Raw genomic sequence first — 17,167 nt, 5'->3', positions numbered from 1 at the left:
CTTTGTGAATCTAGCCCTAGGTTCTGATATTAGAGGTCCGCAGAGGCGCTTGTTAATTAACTTGGGCACCGTTTCTAGAATTTCCCCCTTGTAGCTATAACTCTGAAGCTGTTTTTATTGGCAGGTATTTTTTATCTGTTCCTGCCTTCAGTCCTATATTCTTACAAATAATAAACTTGAAATCTATAAAAAAAAAAACCCAACAAAAAAAACACCCCATCAGTGACGAGACTCTGGAAAAGCGTCTCAATTTTTCAAATTTACATTTGTTTTGCCTGCAACATAAACAGTAATGGCTATGACAAATTTCTTTCCCATAGGAGAAAACCCTTTGGTAAATGTGGCCTGAAATGTCCCATCAATCCAGGTTGTAGGTGTGCCTACATTATACCTGGTGACTCAGGGACCTCACTGGCCACAGGAATGTCTCCAATCTCTCCAGTCCTGTGGCTTTGCAGAATGGCCACACCCTGGCCTGTCACACACTACCCAAAACACTCTTTACTCTTGCTTTTTTTTTTTCTGCTTGTTAGCGGCTCCTCATTGTTGACATGCCATGTTTTTTTTTTTTCAATAATATCTTTATTAGGTCGAGCAATAGAACCATAACACTGCAAGAGTAACACTGCAGCAACAATCCAAAGCCATGTTCTAATCTAAACCCTAATAAGAGTTGGGGGATTATTCTCTGTGAGCAGCACATTCTTTGATGGTTCCACATTTTCTGTCTTTCTGCTATCCTATGGTATAGTATAGTACATCAGCAAGATTTTAAAAGGTTTAGCTGGATTGTGACCCTTTCAAATATCATTTATTTTGATGCTTCATGATTAGATTTTCCACATAGACAGAATGATCTTAATTTATCCCCTTAACAAACATGTGAGAGGAAGATTTAATCCTTCATTCCACAAGTTAAGTTCCTGATGGTTTAAAAACCATTCTCCAACGTATGCACAATTTAATAGCAAGTACGTATAAAACAATATAAGCAAAACTGTGCAATGATTAGGAAAGGAGCCGTTCAATAGTGGGTTTATACTCTCTCAACGGTCTCGCCATCTACAACTCTGAGCACGGGAGAAAAAAGAATTTAAGGGCTCCTTTTACTAAACTGCGGTAGCGTTTTTATCACGTGCTGAAGATTAGCACGCGCTAACTCCTGCGCTATGCGGAAATACTAACGCCAGCTCTATGGAGGCGTTAGCGACTAGCACATGCGATAAAAACGCTACCGCAGCTTAGTAAAAGGAGCCCTAAGTGTATTTGTGATCTGGTTTGGCTGATGTATTGTGTATGGTCTCACCTAAATTTTGGCGTCATTTCTTGAATTTACTTCTAGGTGTAGAGGGCACACTTTTCTTAAAGCGTGCACACTATCCCCTGAATTCTCTGAAAAGTGCTAAACATTGCATGTGCAAATTTGGGCGCATGCCCAATTTGAGCTAATTGGGATCTTAATGAGCAATTATTGGTGCTAATTAGCTTTAATTAAAAGTTATGTGCATCAATTTAAGCGCAGGACCGTGCCTAGATTTTACTTGCAAGTCAAAAAAGGGGGCATGGAAATGGGAAAGTCATGGATTAGACCAGGGGTGTCCAATGTCGGTCCTCGAGGGCCGCAATCCAGTCGGGTTTTCAGGATTTCCCCAATGAATATGCATGAGATCTATTTGCATGCACTGCTTTCATTGTATGCTAATAGATCTCATACATATTCATTGGGGAAATCCTGAAAACCCGACTGGATTGTGGCCCTCGAGGACCGACATTGGACACCCCTGGATTAGACAAACAGATTTCCAGGACTTGTTGTAAATAATTGTAGTCAAAGAGTGCCCTACTGAAATCTCTTTAGCTCTCAGATGCCTGCGATGATTACAGTCAAAGCAGGGAGATGGTAATAATAATAATAAATTTATTCTTGTATACCGCTATACCATGGAAGTTCAAAGCGGTTAACAAAAGAAGAGACTGTACATTTACAGCGATGTTACATATATGGCAATGAAAAGGCATATACTATGGAGGCCTGACATAGACAGGACAATTAGATAAAACAGAGATTGATTAAGAGAGGCCATAAGTGGCTTGGCAAGGAGGGCGAAGTCAGAGAGTTTGGAGGCATATCGAGGTCGGGGAGGGGGGCAGGGAAGGAGGGAAGGGAGAGTTAGCGGAATTTGTCGAAGAGGTAGGTTTTTAGTGACTTCCTGGTATCTTTCATCGAGCTGAAAATTAATTAGGGTTTATTCTTATATATATAAAGTGCCAAGTGCTCTGTGCATGAATTAAATCTTAAAGTACTAATAAATAATACAACTGTATAGCATGAAGTCCAGCACTTATCTTATTGCTTTAATCTTTTGCCGGTACTCCTGCTCAAAGGACGTAGCTGTTGTAGCTGATAGCCCTACGGAACCCGATTCGCCTTTAAAACGGCTTCATCAGGGGTCGAAAATTCAAGTTTGCAGCTAGCTTCGGTTATGAAGCAAAATAGATTTACACGCATAGTTAGTGGAAAAAGAGGATCCACGCCTAATTTATGCATGAGGATTTTGTACCACATTTTAGGTGGTGCAAAAGGTCACACCTAAAAATAAAACGCAATATATCAAAAGAGAATGTGATCCAATAAACCATATACCATTCAAAATATGAAAAATAAACCCCCCACACCTGTGAAGTTCAGCAGGACTAACTGGATTGAATCAATCATATTTAGAAAAGTGTGTTGTGAAAATGCTTGCTTTTCCACTGCTGAAACTTTCGAATGTTGGCTGAATTAATGAAAGACTTTTGGGGGGGAAAAAATTTTTTTTGAATGTGTTTTGGAAAAAGAAAGGAAAGTATTGAACTGATTGTAATAAGCTGAGGATATTGACCAGTTCATTAAATTAAATGATATGTTATATTGCACACTACTTCTTATGCTTATAAATAATTCACCATTTATTATAATAATATGACACCATGAAAACCTTTAAAATATATTATAACATTATTTCATATTAAACATAAACGATCGTTCTCCCAAACAGTGAAGCCCTCTCAATCTATCCAACACATATAGAAAGAGTTAAAATTCATCAACAGTTCATCCCTTCAAAAAACCACTGCATTCAGTGCCTAATCTTCTTATCTGTATCAGTTCTCAATTGTTTTATCTTCTGAAAGCCGTTGTTTACTGGATTTGCCTCCACTTTCATTCAATCAAATATTCTGATAGAAGGTGGTTAATGATAAAAAAAAGAGAGGGGTGGTGAAGAGGGACATCTGACATGTACTCTTCCCTATTCTGCGCGATCCTGTCAGTTGAGACAGGTGATAAGGCAACATTGGCATATCCTGGAGCTCTATGAGGGTCTCTGGGAGATGCCGAGGTTTGCCTATCCCCGGGGACGTAATCTTCTTGAGTTGCTGGGTAACAATTGTAGTGACAGGAGGGAGAATGAAGGAGGGCACTTGAAATGCAATGGGGGGGTGTAGTGCTGTTATGCATTAGAGGTGGACAAAGAGAACATCTCGCATAGTAATAACGTTTTTTATTTTCAGGACCGGACAGATTGCAACACAAGTCATAAATTACATTACATTACATTAGAGATTTCTATTCCGCCATTACCTTGCGGTTCAAGGCGGATTACAAAAGAGTTAAAGAAGATGGGTTACAAAAGAAGATCTCTGGACATTTCCAGAGCGAGTAAAGAGCAGATCAGGTTGATTCGGGGGGTTAGGAAGAAGATGGGAGGAAGGAAGGTATACAATGTCCATGTGGACTTTGGTATTTAGGTCAAACTAAGAGAAAAGTTAAACAGCGAATGGCTCCATATGTAAGCAACCTGAGACTACAGAAAATTGATCTTCCACTGGTGGCTCACTGGGTGCAGTGAAAGATTTGAGATTTGTGGTTTTAATCACCATACAATTGACCCGGGCTGGGAATGTATCTGAGATTCTGTTAAGGAAAGAGCAAAAATTAATCCATTCCTGGGGTACGGTTGAACCCTTTGGGTTGAATAAAGAAGATGTAGGGGATATAACAGGTAGCAGGAAGTGAGGTAATGGCAAGCTGTTGAATTTCTCCAGCGTTTGTGCCAGAGTAAGATCCTGATTTTGGAGTTCTCAGTCCTAGTTTCAAGTTTCAAGTTTATTAATTTTTAATATACCGACCATCAACTGGTATCTAGCCGGTTTACAATAAAATATTAAAAATAGAAATAAAAGATTGTAGCACTTATAAAGAGAAGTAGTAGAGATGTACAAGGCCATCAAGGTGTAGAGGCCATCAAATAACATATGATGAAATGTCAGGTATGATGTTATATAATTGGGGTTAAAGGTTTATTATAGATTTAATTTTATTTAGTGTATATTGTAAGGATCATGGGTGGTGATAATTTTGAAATTGTATATTGTAGAAGCTGTTATGAAGTGGAGCCGGTTTCAGTCTTGAGCTCCTGACAACGCCTTAGGGCAGGGGTGTCAAAGTCCCTCCTCGAGGGCCGCAATCCAGTTGGGTTTTCAGGATAACCCCAATGAATATGCACGAGATCTATTAGCATACCATGAAAGCAGTGCATGTAAATCGATCTCATGCATATTCATTGGGGAAATCCTGAAAACCCGACTGTATTGCGGCCCTCAAGGAGCGACTTTGACACCCCTGCCTTAGGGTGAAACACAGAACTATGTCGAGCTAAAAATATTTTCAAAGATCAAGTTTGATTGAATGAAAGTGGAGGGAAATCCAGTAAACAACGGCGTACAGAAGATAAAACAATAGAGAACTGATACAGATAAGAAGATTAGGCACTGAATGCAGTGGTTTTTTGAAGGGATGAACTGTTGATGAATTTTAACTCTTTCTATATGTGTTGGATAGATTGAGAGGGCTTCACTGTTTGGGAGAACGATCGTTTATGTTTAATATGAAATAATGTTATAATATGTTTTAAAGGTTTTCATGGTGTAATTATATTATAATACATGATGAATTATTTATAAGCATAAGAAGTAGTGTGCAATATAGCTCTTATTTGGGTATTTTATCTATGCATATTCATTAGGGATAGCCTGAAAACCTGGAATGCTTGGAGCCCCCATGGTAGGGTTACCATATTTAAAAAAAGAAAATCCCGGTCACATGACCCCGCTCTGTTCTGCCTCCAGCCCTGCTACGGCCAGTTCTGCCTCCAGCCCTGCCCAGTTCTAATTTTAGCCCCGCCTCCCAGAAAGCCTCCTCTCTTTGCTATGAGCTCCGGCCGTGTCTGGAGGGCCTGGAGCACGTGAGGATGCGTGTTACATTATCTATGCATGCTCCGAAGCCCTCCAGATGCGGCTGGAGCTTGTAGGAGATTTCCAAAACCCGGACAAACACCAGGTTTTGGAAAGTCCATCCGGGAGCCCAGACAATCCTCTAAAAAGAGGACATGTCTGGGTTTTCCTAGATGTCTGGTAACCCTACTCCAAGGGCTAAACTTGCACAAGCCTGGACTAGATTAAGGACCAGAGTGACTATTCTCTGCTCTGTTCCAGGCTTCCCTCTCCCCTCTTCCTGCAGGCTGCCTAGTAGGAAAAGGCTGGCGTCTCAAATAAAGTATAAAAAGGGGTTAACACAGGACAAAAATCATGCCAGTTGTGTTTGGCATCTGAAATGCTGGTGGTAATCAATCTGGCAAAGGAATCCCTTCTGCATCAGAGTCTGCAAAGATGTGGCAGAACTCTGCTTCTAGCACCCTCTGACACCTAACCCAAAGAAATAATAATGAAAGTAGAGCAGGTCAGTTTTTCATATTTTGTAAAATGTTCTAGAATTTGCCCTCTGGCTGTGTAGTCCTTTTCCTCTTTACACTCTCAGTTTATGGGTTTGCTTATACTTTTTTGGCTTTACATTGAACTAGAAGTCAAATTCAATCCTGAACTTTATTCTAAAAGAGCTTTCCCCAGTAATTTTGCCTGAAGAGATTATTCCCCTGTTAACTGTTGTCATGCTGCTGTCACTGTTGGGGCCTGTAATACTGGAACATCAGAAGCTACAGGGTGTGTTTTGAGAGTACTGAAGCATGACTGAATGTTGGCATACAGAAAAGTAAAAATTAACAATACTGTTATTCAGACAATGAAGTGCTGGTCAAGAAACCAGATAGCTTTCTGTTCAGGGCAGAAGCTAAACCAGACTGGACTAATCCCTTCTTAGGGATTTCAATTAGCAAGTCAAACTACATTTCCCTGAAGGCAATGCAGTAAAACCGATGATGGGATAATCGTGCATCAGACACCAGCGTGCCGACAATCCAGTGCTGACAATTTGGCGCAAGAAAGAATCGTGCCGCGGGAAAACTTATTTTTAAAGAGCTCTGACAGGGGGTGGGGGGGACCCCCCTCACTTTACTGCATAGTGTTTGCGCTGCCGTGGGTGGTGCAACCCCCCACATTATAGAGAAAACGGAACTTTTCCAGAAAAAATTGGAAAAAGTTCCGTTTTCTCTATAATGGAGGATTCCAAGCCCCCAAACTCCCCCCCAACAGCAGCATGAACACTATGCAGTAAAGTGGGAGTTTCCCCCCAAACACCCCCATCGGAGCGCTTTAAAAATAAGTTTTCCCGCGGTGCACTTCTTTCTTGCGCTGAATTGTCAGCGCTGGATTGTCGACGCGCTGGTGTCTCACGTGCCACTGACTATGAACTGTAAAACTTTAATAGACACAGTTTGTCTTCCTAGACAAGCCACCTAGTTTTTTGAGGTTTTTGTTTTTAAACCTGAAATCTCTCATCACAGCTTGTTGATTTTAAGCATGCTTTCAATAATAAACACATGTTCTCAAGCTTTCTATATTGTCTATGTGCCTGGATTAGATAGTAAACTCTGTGGAGCAGCATTGTAAGATAAGTATTTGTATTGGGCAGTAGCATAGACAGAAAGCCAATTTTGAGTGGGCTTGAGCCCAAACTAGGTGGGCGTTTCTCTCTCTTTCCCTCCCTTCCCACCTCCTCCAGCCTGGGTAACAGCCTGATTCTTTCTTTCCCTTCCCAACCCCCCAGCCTGTGCAGCCTCTCTTTTTCCCCCCTTCCCTCCCCCCCCCAGCCTGTGCAGCGTCTCTCGCTCCCTCCATTCCCACCCACCTAACCCTAGCCTGTGCAGCATTTCTACATGCTGGAAGCAGTTCCTACATGCTGCTGGCAGCTAATCTGGAATTCTGGTCTCCTTATGTCAAGAAAGATATAGTGGTGCTAGAAAAAATTCAAAGAAGAGCGACCAAGATGGTCAAGGGGATGGAACTCCTCTCGTATGAGTAAAGACTAAAACGGTTAGGGCTCTTTAGCTCGGAAAAGAGACGGCTGAGGGGAGATATGATTGAAGTCTACAAAATTCTGAGTGGAGTAGAACGGGTCCAAGTGGATCGATTTTTCACTCCATCAAAAATTACTAAGACTAGGGGACACTCGATGAAGTTACAGGGAAATACTTTTAAAACCAATAGGAGGAATTTTTTTTAACTCAGAGAATAGTTAAGCTCTGGAACAAGTTGCCAGAGGATGTGGTAAGAGCAGATAGCGTTGCTGGTTTTAAGAAAGGTTTGGACAAGTTCCTGGAAGAAAAGTCCATAGTCTGTTATTGAGAAAGACACGGGGGAAGCCACTGCTTGCCATGGATTGATAGCATGGAATATGATAGGTACTAGTGACCTGGATAGGCCACCATGAGAACAGGCGACTGGGCTTGATTGGTCTGACCCAGTAAGGCTATTCTTATGATGCAAAACGCAAATGTGGCTGCTGGGTTGGGCAGGCCTGAGCCCAAACTCATTAGGCCAGGCACATCCCATGGCTATGCTGGCTATGTGTGGGGAAACATTTTTCACAATTTTTTGTTTCTTTTCTTTTTTTTTTTATAATCACTGAGGGTTCCTTTTACGAAGCCGCGTTAGCGGCTTTAGCGCGCGCTACCCCCACGCTAGCCAAAAAACTACTGCATGCTCAAGAGGAGGCGGTAGCGGCTAACGGCGTCTGGCGGTTTAGCATGCGCTATTACATGCATTAAACCGCTACTGCGGCTTCGTAAAAGGAGCCCTGAATGTATTTCCATATTAAAACAAAACAGTGCACACTAAAGGGAACACAACTCACGAACACAAAAATGCACTTTTCCAATTTCCACAGTGCTGCGTCCGTCTAGCAGTGGTATATCAATGATAAGCAGCCTCGCCCTGTTCTGTTCCAGCCCCGCCCATTCCACCTCTAGCCCCACCCCATTCTGCCTCAGCCCTGCCCCTAGTAAGCTTCTTCTTTTAATTCCTGACCTCCAGGTCATGTCCGAGGGCCTCCGAGCATGAGCGGATGCATGTGACGTCAGCCGCGCATGCTAAGAGGCCCTCCAGATGTGGTCAGAGCTTACCAAAACCCAGATTAACTGGGTTTTGGAAAGCTCTGGCCCAGCCCTACCTCCAGAAGGCACCTCCTCAACGATGACTCTCCAAATCAAGCGCCTACAGCAGACATCATGATTTTCCACACATCAAGTGTTCTTCCTGCATCAAAATCCCCAATATTATAGCAAGTCCCTCCACAGACAAGCCTCTCCCATTCCTTCTTGCAGGTATTACATTACATTACATTAGTGTCTTCTATCCCGCAAATACCTTTCAGTTCTAGGCGGTTTACAACAAGAGTTGGCCTGGGCATTTCTAGGTCCCTAAGTGCTACAATATCCTGCCCTTCTCTAATAGTTCAGAGGAAGGGAGTAGGAGTGGTCTTCCACCATTTTCACCCTGCCTGGTTTCAGGTTTCAAAATATTCATTCTGGCCCCTAGAGGAAGTCTCATGATACTCCCACAAGGAGGTCAGCTATCCATATAAGGCACCATTGCCAGACTATGTAACTTGTGTCTTCCATGCAATAGGTATCTGCTCTATGTGCTAAATGCAAGAGAAATACTGGGCCTCTCGCCTGCATTTACTTCACAGGCTTTGCTCTTATTAGGTTGTTAAGGTTTGGTAAGTCATAAAATGAACCACACTTTGATAAATGGGTTCCTAAGCTGCTGGCTTAGACGTCAGAACTCAAGGACTAAAAGGAACTTTGTCTGTTTTGGTTAAAATTAAAGAAATTCTGCTGATCTGTGTTTGGCTTTCCTCTGCCACCCTCAGGTGGAATTAAAGCGCGCTTTCAGAATAAAGATAAGCTTTGGAATAAATACACACCTACATCATTCTTTTGAAGAGAGACATTATGGACATAATAGATAGTAGTTGGTCCGTTCTGAAGATTTCCATTTTCAGATGAATGCTGAAATGAAATAAATATTATTTTTCTTATATGACTTGTGAACGATTTTAAAAAAAGAAACGTTGATGCTACTTATAGAGTTATTATTATTGCAGTTCTTGATATACCGCAGGTATATTTTATTGGGTACTTTAACCCCCCCCCCCCTTATATCAAACAGTAGCGCAGTTTTTAGCGCCGGCCACGGGTAAGTGTTTTCCCTACCCGTACTGGCAGGATCACAGTTTAGTTATGGCACCTGACGTCAGAGGGATAGCTGACATGACGCGGGTAACAAGTTTGTGCTGTTGCTCTAGCCTGGAAAATTAAAAAAGCTACGGAGGAAGGGATGGGGTGGGGGCGCACGGAAGGGGAGGGTCAGGAAGCGGGGGGGTGGAGAAGAGGGTGGGGGAGGGGTGCCACCACCCCGACGCCAATAACCCTTGCTACGCCACTGAGAGTACTAAATAATCATTTGTTCTCATTTAGTACAATAATTTGATTTTTTTGCTTTATGGTTCAGGTTCAATGAGTTTTATGACATCATGCTTTAAGAAAATACTTTTTGGAAGGGATTTGCTGGCAAATCATAAATTAAGTGTGATTTATTAGTATATCAATAAGGATATTCCATTATATACCAGCTCTGGTGATTATTTAATGATCAATAGGTAATAACTCAGTGGATTCAGCCAAGGGACGCATAAGTGTTATGATGGTCCCGATTTGATCTCGCTGTGGCTCCAGTGCAGGAGATTGGGTACTGAACACTTATGATTTCATTAATTAGCCCTTGGGTTAGGGTTTCCAGACGTCTGGGAAAACCCAAACATGGTCCTCTTTTCAGAGGACTGTCTGCGCTCCTGGATGGACTTTCCAAAACCTGATGTTTGTCCGGGTTTTAGAAAGCCCCCTGCAAGCTGCAGCCGAATCTGGAAGGCCTCTGAGCATGCATAGATAACATAACACGAATCCGCACATGCTCCAGGCCCTCCAGACACAGCCGGAGCTCGTAGCAAAGAGAGGAGGCTTTCTGGGGACAGGGCTAAAATTAGAACTGGGCAGGGCTGAAGGCAGAACTGGCCGGGGCTGGAGCAGAATGGGGCAGGGCTGGAGGCAGAACAGAGCGGGGTCATGTGTCCGGGATTTTCTTTTTTTAAATATGGTAACCCTACCATGGGGGCTCCAAGCATTCCAGGTTTTCAGGCTATCCCTAATGAATATTCATAGACAAAATACCCAAATAAGAGCTATATTGCACACTACTTCTTATGCTTATACATATAATTTGAGTGTATATTATTACAGTTGAAGATTTAAGTTTGAAGCAGAGGTCTGCACAGGAACAGGGATCGCGGGAATCCGCGGGTCCCACGGGGTTCCCGTGGGAATCCCCCCTAACCCACGGGACTCCACGTGGACCCCCCTGTTGCCCACGGAACTCCCATGGGGACCCCCTCTAGCCAACGGGACTCCCACGGGGATGGAAGGCTTTGGAAGCAGGGTTCGTCCATATAATATAATGGACACGTCAACCTTAGTAAAAGAGGGGGTTTATAAGTTAATTACCTGAACAGAAAACAAAAAAAGGGTTCCACCAAAGAGATTCTACAAGGAAAACAGCAGCACAAACACAAAAGAAACTGTGGAATTGATGATCCTGTCAGAAGTAATTGCTGCTTTTTATGGTGATGGGCGGGGATGGAGGTAATTCCTTGCGGGGATGGGTGGGGACGGAGAGGATTCTGACGGGGACAGGTGGGGATGGAGAGGATCCTGACGGGGACGGGTGGGGATGGAGAGGATCCTGGTGGGGACGGGCGGAGATGGGTGGGATTTCTGTCCCCGTGCAACTCTCTAGTTTGAAGCATCAAATTTACAGACCAGTGAATTTTTGGGATTTTTCATGTACACACTGGAATAGGACCTAATATACTCCTGATAATTATACAGTTAATTTATTTGATAACATATACTACATTACATCCACTGATAGAGGAAGAACAAGGCATGCTGCAATCATATCATTAAAGGAAAAATGAAACAAAAGTAAAAAAAAAAATTAAGGAAAAACATAAACGAGTTAGTCTGAGTCATCTAGATTATTTTATTTATTCTAGAAGAAAAAAGGCCTAGATTCACTAGACTCATCTTTCTGATCCGATCCGTGGCCGAGTCTTGCAGGGCAACCGATTCACTAAACAGTCCTCATGCAAATTTTTTGATCAGAGGCACACCCCCACGCCGACTGCATGGATCGCTGCATAGCGATCCAGACGCATGCGCAGACCGCACAAGCAAGGTCAAAATAAAGGGGAGGGGGTGGTGGCTGCAGTTTTGAGTGGACAGAACACGCTGCAGCCAGATGGAACAGAACACGCTTTAGCTAGGACAGAACACGCTTTTAACCCGCGGGTTAAAACCATGGGCTTGCACTACAGGGACAGGGTGGCAGAAATCAGGACAGTTGGCAGGGACAGGGTGGCAGAGAGTTGGGGCGGCAGAGGGCAGGAGAGTCGGCAGCGATTGGTCCTCAGCAGTCGCTTCTTTTTGGATTGGCCAGCCCAATCGGTGTTCCTTCGATGATTTACTGAATCGCTGCCTTCCTACTTTGCATGCCATTTCCCCTCATTTGCATGTGCGGATTGGATCAGGTGTGGATCGGATCAGCCAGAAGGTTAGTGAATCGGGTCGGGGTCAGAGAAGGCTCGCATAGCTTAGTGAATTTAGTCCAAAATGTCCATTCAAGCTCTGGGGTTTTTTTTTCCCCAAAGACCTGATCTTGAGGGGTTATTGCCACCTCAAGAAATACAGGAGATGGGATAAAGTAGGTAGAGATCTCTTGGATATGGGAACTATACTCCTCAGCTCAGTGATGGGCTCATGCCTTGGAGATAAATGTCTCCTGTGAGCTCAGGCCCCTTTCAGATCATTTTCCATAGGGTTTCTCCAGTAAAATCTTGCCTGAGTTCTCCTTGATTTACCCACCAAGACTTTTATGCTTTACCTACCTCCATCACTTTTCATAAGTGCCTGTTGCCTTTTTGAACACCTTTTTCTAACATGCTGGCGTGCGCCCGCCGTACTTCTAATACTCATCATTATAGAAATGTAATTAGTGTCTAACGTACCTTAGCATCTTCAGCTGAAAACCCATTTTCTTGGCATTCAGTGTCTTCTGGAACACTTATTATATTGCCCATTGTCACTGTGCTATAAATTTGAACAAAACAAAGCACAATTACAAGTTATTACTGATGAAGATGAAATGGGATAGTTGTAGGAGCAGTGATTTATTAGACTGATATGTATGACTTGGTCTCGAGTGTTTGTCTTTCCTATTAATTAATTGGAATTCTTTTCCATTATTTTTTTTTATTTTACTGTTGTAAATTGCTATGATCTGTTGAAACCTAGAAATATAGAAACATGAAACATCTTTCACAGCTGTTAGAAATGCATAGTAGAGAATGACACGGGGGACAAATTTGTCCCCCGTCTCCACAGAAACTCAATTTCCCCATTCCACCCTGGCGAGTTCTTTTCCTGTCCTTGCCCCATTCCTGCAAGCTCCGTCCTCATCTGCACGGGGCTCAAACACTTTAAAATCATGTGCTCAAGGCTTGTGTGGTTAAGGCAGAGCTTACAGGAATGGGGGCAGGGACAGTGACAAAACTCACGGGGACGAAATAGGGAAATTGATTTCCTGCAGGGATGGGGAAAAATTTGTTCCTGTGTCCTTCTCTACCTTTAATTTTTTTTTATTGTGATTTATTAAAAATGGACTAAAATGGCTACCCTACCATTTTATCCTGAATTCTATAAAGGGTGCAGATCCTAGATTGGTGCCCCAAATAACTAATTAATGGGCTCCGATGATTTAATTATTGGAATTAATAAATATGTACTAATTATGATTGGGGCGCCGATCTGGCTATGCACTGTTTTGTAACAATGAATGTCTAAATTAGATCATGCGCACTCAAAAGGGGAGTGGCCATGGGAGGAGTTTGGGCGGGTCAGGGGGCATTCACTAAAGATGCGTGCAGCGTTCCAGAATAACAGGGATCCACGTCAAACTTGAGCGTCGGGATTTACATCAGGCTTCATCTGGCATACGTCCTTATGCAGTGGCATAGTAAGCGGGGGTGCAATGGGGGCGGTGTTCCTATGAGTGTAGCACCCCCCTTCCTCTCCGGCCCCCCTCCTCTCCTTGCCATGTGCGTACACGCTCCCCCCCCCGCCTTCCTCCGTACCATGTGTACTTCCCCGGCATGAGGTTGCTGCCCACGTTGGCATCGGCGCTCTCTCTGATGTCACTTCTGGGACCCGCACCTAAGAAGTGACGTGAAAAGGTGAACCAACACCGACGTGGGCACACTGCTCATGCTGGAGAAGTTAAATAGGTGCAGGGAAAAGGAAGGGCGCGTGTGCACGGCAGGGGGTAGGAAAGAGAGCGTGGAAGGGCGCTACTGCCCCAGGCCCCGCTCCCCCTTAGCACACCACTGTCCTCATGCCCAAACTGAGCACAGAATTTGGCTTGCGATGCTGTTCTATAAAGAGTGCTTGTCCCAGTGTGCTCTTTATAAAATAAGGCCGAGCGCTGATTTTTATTGCCGCCTAATTTTGGCACCATTTATAGAACTTCCCCCTCTATGCGCATTTACACCACGTAGGTATTTAAACAACTCTCAATAACAATCAAATATAGTAGCAAACAAAATCCAAAAATCAAAACAAATACTACCAGCCAGAGGTGGGCAAGCCAGTAAAGATATCAATTATCAGAAAAAGCCTCAAAAATCATACCTAAGGACAGCAGACCAAAAGGACATTAAGCTACCACACTTCTTATCATTGGCAAAAAACTCAACCAGGTTAAATAATCTAGCTCAAACTGAGCAACCGCCCACCACCGTACACGGGTGGAAAAAGGAAAAATTTCACTTAGCTGATCATGAAGAGTGTTGACCCTGTCCACCAGCGTTCAGATAGAGCATAGAAAAATTATTTCACATGTTCTTCATTTGCCAACAAGAGCCTTGTTTCATCGTTGCTGGCTGCCTCAGGAATCTATCAACAGCTAATTTCTCTTCCTGCACCATGGTGACATGTTCCATGTTTCAAAGACAATCCCTTCTTCAGGGGTCCAGTATGTGTATTGTTCCAGGTGTGAGAAGAACCATATAAAAATTGGAACGATAACACTGAAAAATGTTTACTCACTGCGTGGTTTTCAAGAATTTAATGTGTTATTGTTCAATTTTTATATGGTTCTTCTCACACCTGGCACAATATACATACTGGACCCCTGAAGAAGGAGTTGTCTTTGAAACACGGACCGTGTCAGGTCCCGGTGTTTTATCTACGCGAGCCATTTCTTGGACAATAACATTTTTTTGCCTTCCATCAAATTCCTACACCTAGTACATTGTTTCTGCAGTTTCTCCTTATTAGTTTTTCGCTACTTTATCTCCACCGCAGAATTGTTGGGTTTTTCTTTGTTTCATATGCATCTGAATCCCATCTCTAGGGCTTGCTATGATGCAATGCCCGGCACCTGTTCCTGTGGCCTCAGTGATATCTCCACTGCTTGTTCCAGCCCAAAGGGAGGTAAGTCAAACCAGGAGACTGAACTCCATTCTCATGCACAATGGTGCACAGTGCTGCCGTCAAATCGTTGAGCTGGTGCTGTGATGTATACACCATGCACGTTTACAATAGCTGATGTGCTCGAGTGATCCCTGTAATGTGAATCTAAACTTTTGAGGCAGCCTGACCTCGTACAGGGTGATAGCGCATTGGGTTTTTCCAAGGCACTTCTATCACCTAGCAACCCACTGACATCTCATGTTTAAAAAGGAGCTACAAATCCCACAGCCCACACACAGTATGTAATTAAATCTATAGCTTGGATTTTCATATTCCAAACAGATTCACCAAATGACAGCTTGAGAACATAAGTGCAGCATTTCTGGCAAATGATATCACTTTGGCGGTAATTTAGCAAAGAATATTATAATGCCTTTGCATTGCTCAATGGCACGACCTCACCTTGAATACTTTGGGCAGTTCTGGTCACCATATGTGAAGAAAAAAAAAGATCTAGCAGGATTAGGTAAGGAGCAAAGAAGGGTGACCCAAATGATCAAGGGGATGGAATGACTTTCATATGAGTAAAGACTAATCCCCTCTTCTGTAAAACTGCGCTAGCAGTTTTTAGTGCAGAGAGCTGCGCGGAATGGCCTGTCCTGCTCCCGACGCTCATTGAGTTCCTATGAGCATCGGGAGCAGCGCAGACCATTCAGTGCGGCTCTCTGCACTAAAAACCACTAGCGCGGTTTCATAGAAGGGGGGTAAAGGCGTTAGGGCTGTGCAGTTTTGAGAAGAAATAGTTGAGGGGGGATGTAATAGATATCTTCAAATTATTTATTGTACATTTGATATCCCGCTTAATGCAGTAGGTCAAAGCAGCTTACAAACTAAAATGAAATCAGCTACTTGCGATAAACTACCCTATCCATCCTGAAGACTCACAGTCTAGCTGATTAAAATAAAAATATATAATATAATTCCAAGGTGGTGATAAGTTACATTTCAGAAAGAAAAACCAAAACAAATAACCAGCAAAAATAATTTAAGATCAAAAATCAAAAATTAGAAATAAAGAAAGAAGATAAAAAATACTATACTCCTCCCTCAATATTCCCCGGGGGTTAGGGGCAGAGCCAGCCCACGAATATTGAAAATTTGCGAATAACTTTTGGGCCGACTCTGACCCCTTTCCCCCCCCCCCCCCCCCGCCTCCCTCCCGCCTTCCCCTCGGCATCCCGGACCTTACCTGGTGGCCTAGCGGTCTTTTGGGGTAGGAGCTATCTTCCTATGCTCCTGCCCTGTGCAGATCACTCGTCCAAAATGGCTGCCGTGAGTTCCCGTCGTTTCTCGAGACTACGATGGGAACTCACAGCAGCCATTTTGGATGAGTGATCAGCACGGGGCAGGCGCGTAGGAAGATCGCTCCTACCCCGAAAGACCGCTAGACCACCAGGTAAGGTCCGGGAGGTGGGAGGGAGGTGTGTATGTGGGGGGGGGGGGATGTGATTCCGGTTTTAGGAAATCACAAATAATCTAAATTGCGAGTCCTAAAACTGCAAATCGGGAAAGGGAAGTGTAGTATAATTTCCTAACTTTTCTCCCCCCTTTCTATTTTTATTGTGGTATATTGCACCCTGCTAAGATCGGAGTATTCCTTTTCCTTTTTATATTTTGATGTTTAATTTTTCCAATAGGGAACAATATTTCTGTATCCAAGAGTTCTGTTGAATATATTTAGAAAACTATAAATATAAAATAACAGTTAAAAATTTTTTCATTTAATGTCAGGTGAAGGGAAGTGTTCCATGATGTCGGGTGGTGTCGGGTGATTTGGGGGGGGGGGGCAGAAATGTTGGGGGATGTCAGGGGGAGGGGTGTAGGGCTCCATGGCTCAGCTGATCCTGGCAGGGGGAATCTCCATCAGCTAAGCCAGAAGGAATTTCTGAAACCGGCTCAGCTGATGGGGATTCCTCTGCCACGATCAGACAAGGTAGTTGGGTACATCTACAAAACTTGCTTATTTGTGTTTTCCATGGAGTTCATTTTTATTTTTGAAAATGGCCAAAAAAGATAGGCATCCTAAGGACTAAAACTTATACCTAGGTAATTCTTGAAAATAAAAGATAGATGTCTGGCAGCTTTGAAAGTGGACATTTTTTTCCCTGGGTTTGTGAATGTCCTGCCCGAAACGTCCAACCTCAGACTTATACTTCCTATCGAAAATACTCCTCCAAGGGACTCATTTTCAAAAAAGATAGTTGTCCATAAGACAGCATAAACTGGCACTTGGACGTCTTACTAGTCAA

The 17,167-nt window shown here is 43.3% G+C and overlaps 1 protein-coding gene across 1 annotated transcript in view; it reads right to left on the bottom strand.

Moving 5' to 3' along the window:
- The window catches only part of BCAS1 (brain enriched myelin associated protein 1), a 122,617-nt gene that overhangs the window by 93,390 nt on the left and 12,060 nt on the right, over positions 1–17,167 (bottom strand). The window contains exons 2-3 of the mRNA XM_033962609.1: positions 12,398–12,479; positions 9,203–9,287 (exon numbers count right to left, since the gene is read on the bottom strand). Of these exons, the coding sequence (XP_033818500.1) occupies positions 9,203–9,287; positions 12,398–12,479 (167 nt within the window). The remainder of the gene's footprint in view (positions 1–9,202; positions 9,288–12,397; positions 12,480–17,167) is intronic.

The sequence above is a fragment of the Geotrypetes seraphini genome, chromosome 11, assembly GCF_902459505.1.
Source record: "Geotrypetes seraphini chromosome 11, aGeoSer1.1, whole genome shotgun sequence".
In the NCBI taxonomy this organism is placed as follows: domain Eukaryota; kingdom Metazoa; phylum Chordata; class Amphibia; order Gymnophiona; family Dermophiidae; genus Geotrypetes; species Geotrypetes seraphini.
The sequence above is the reverse complement of the archived record's forward strand: the minus strand, read 5'-3'. Positions and strand labels throughout refer to the sequence as shown.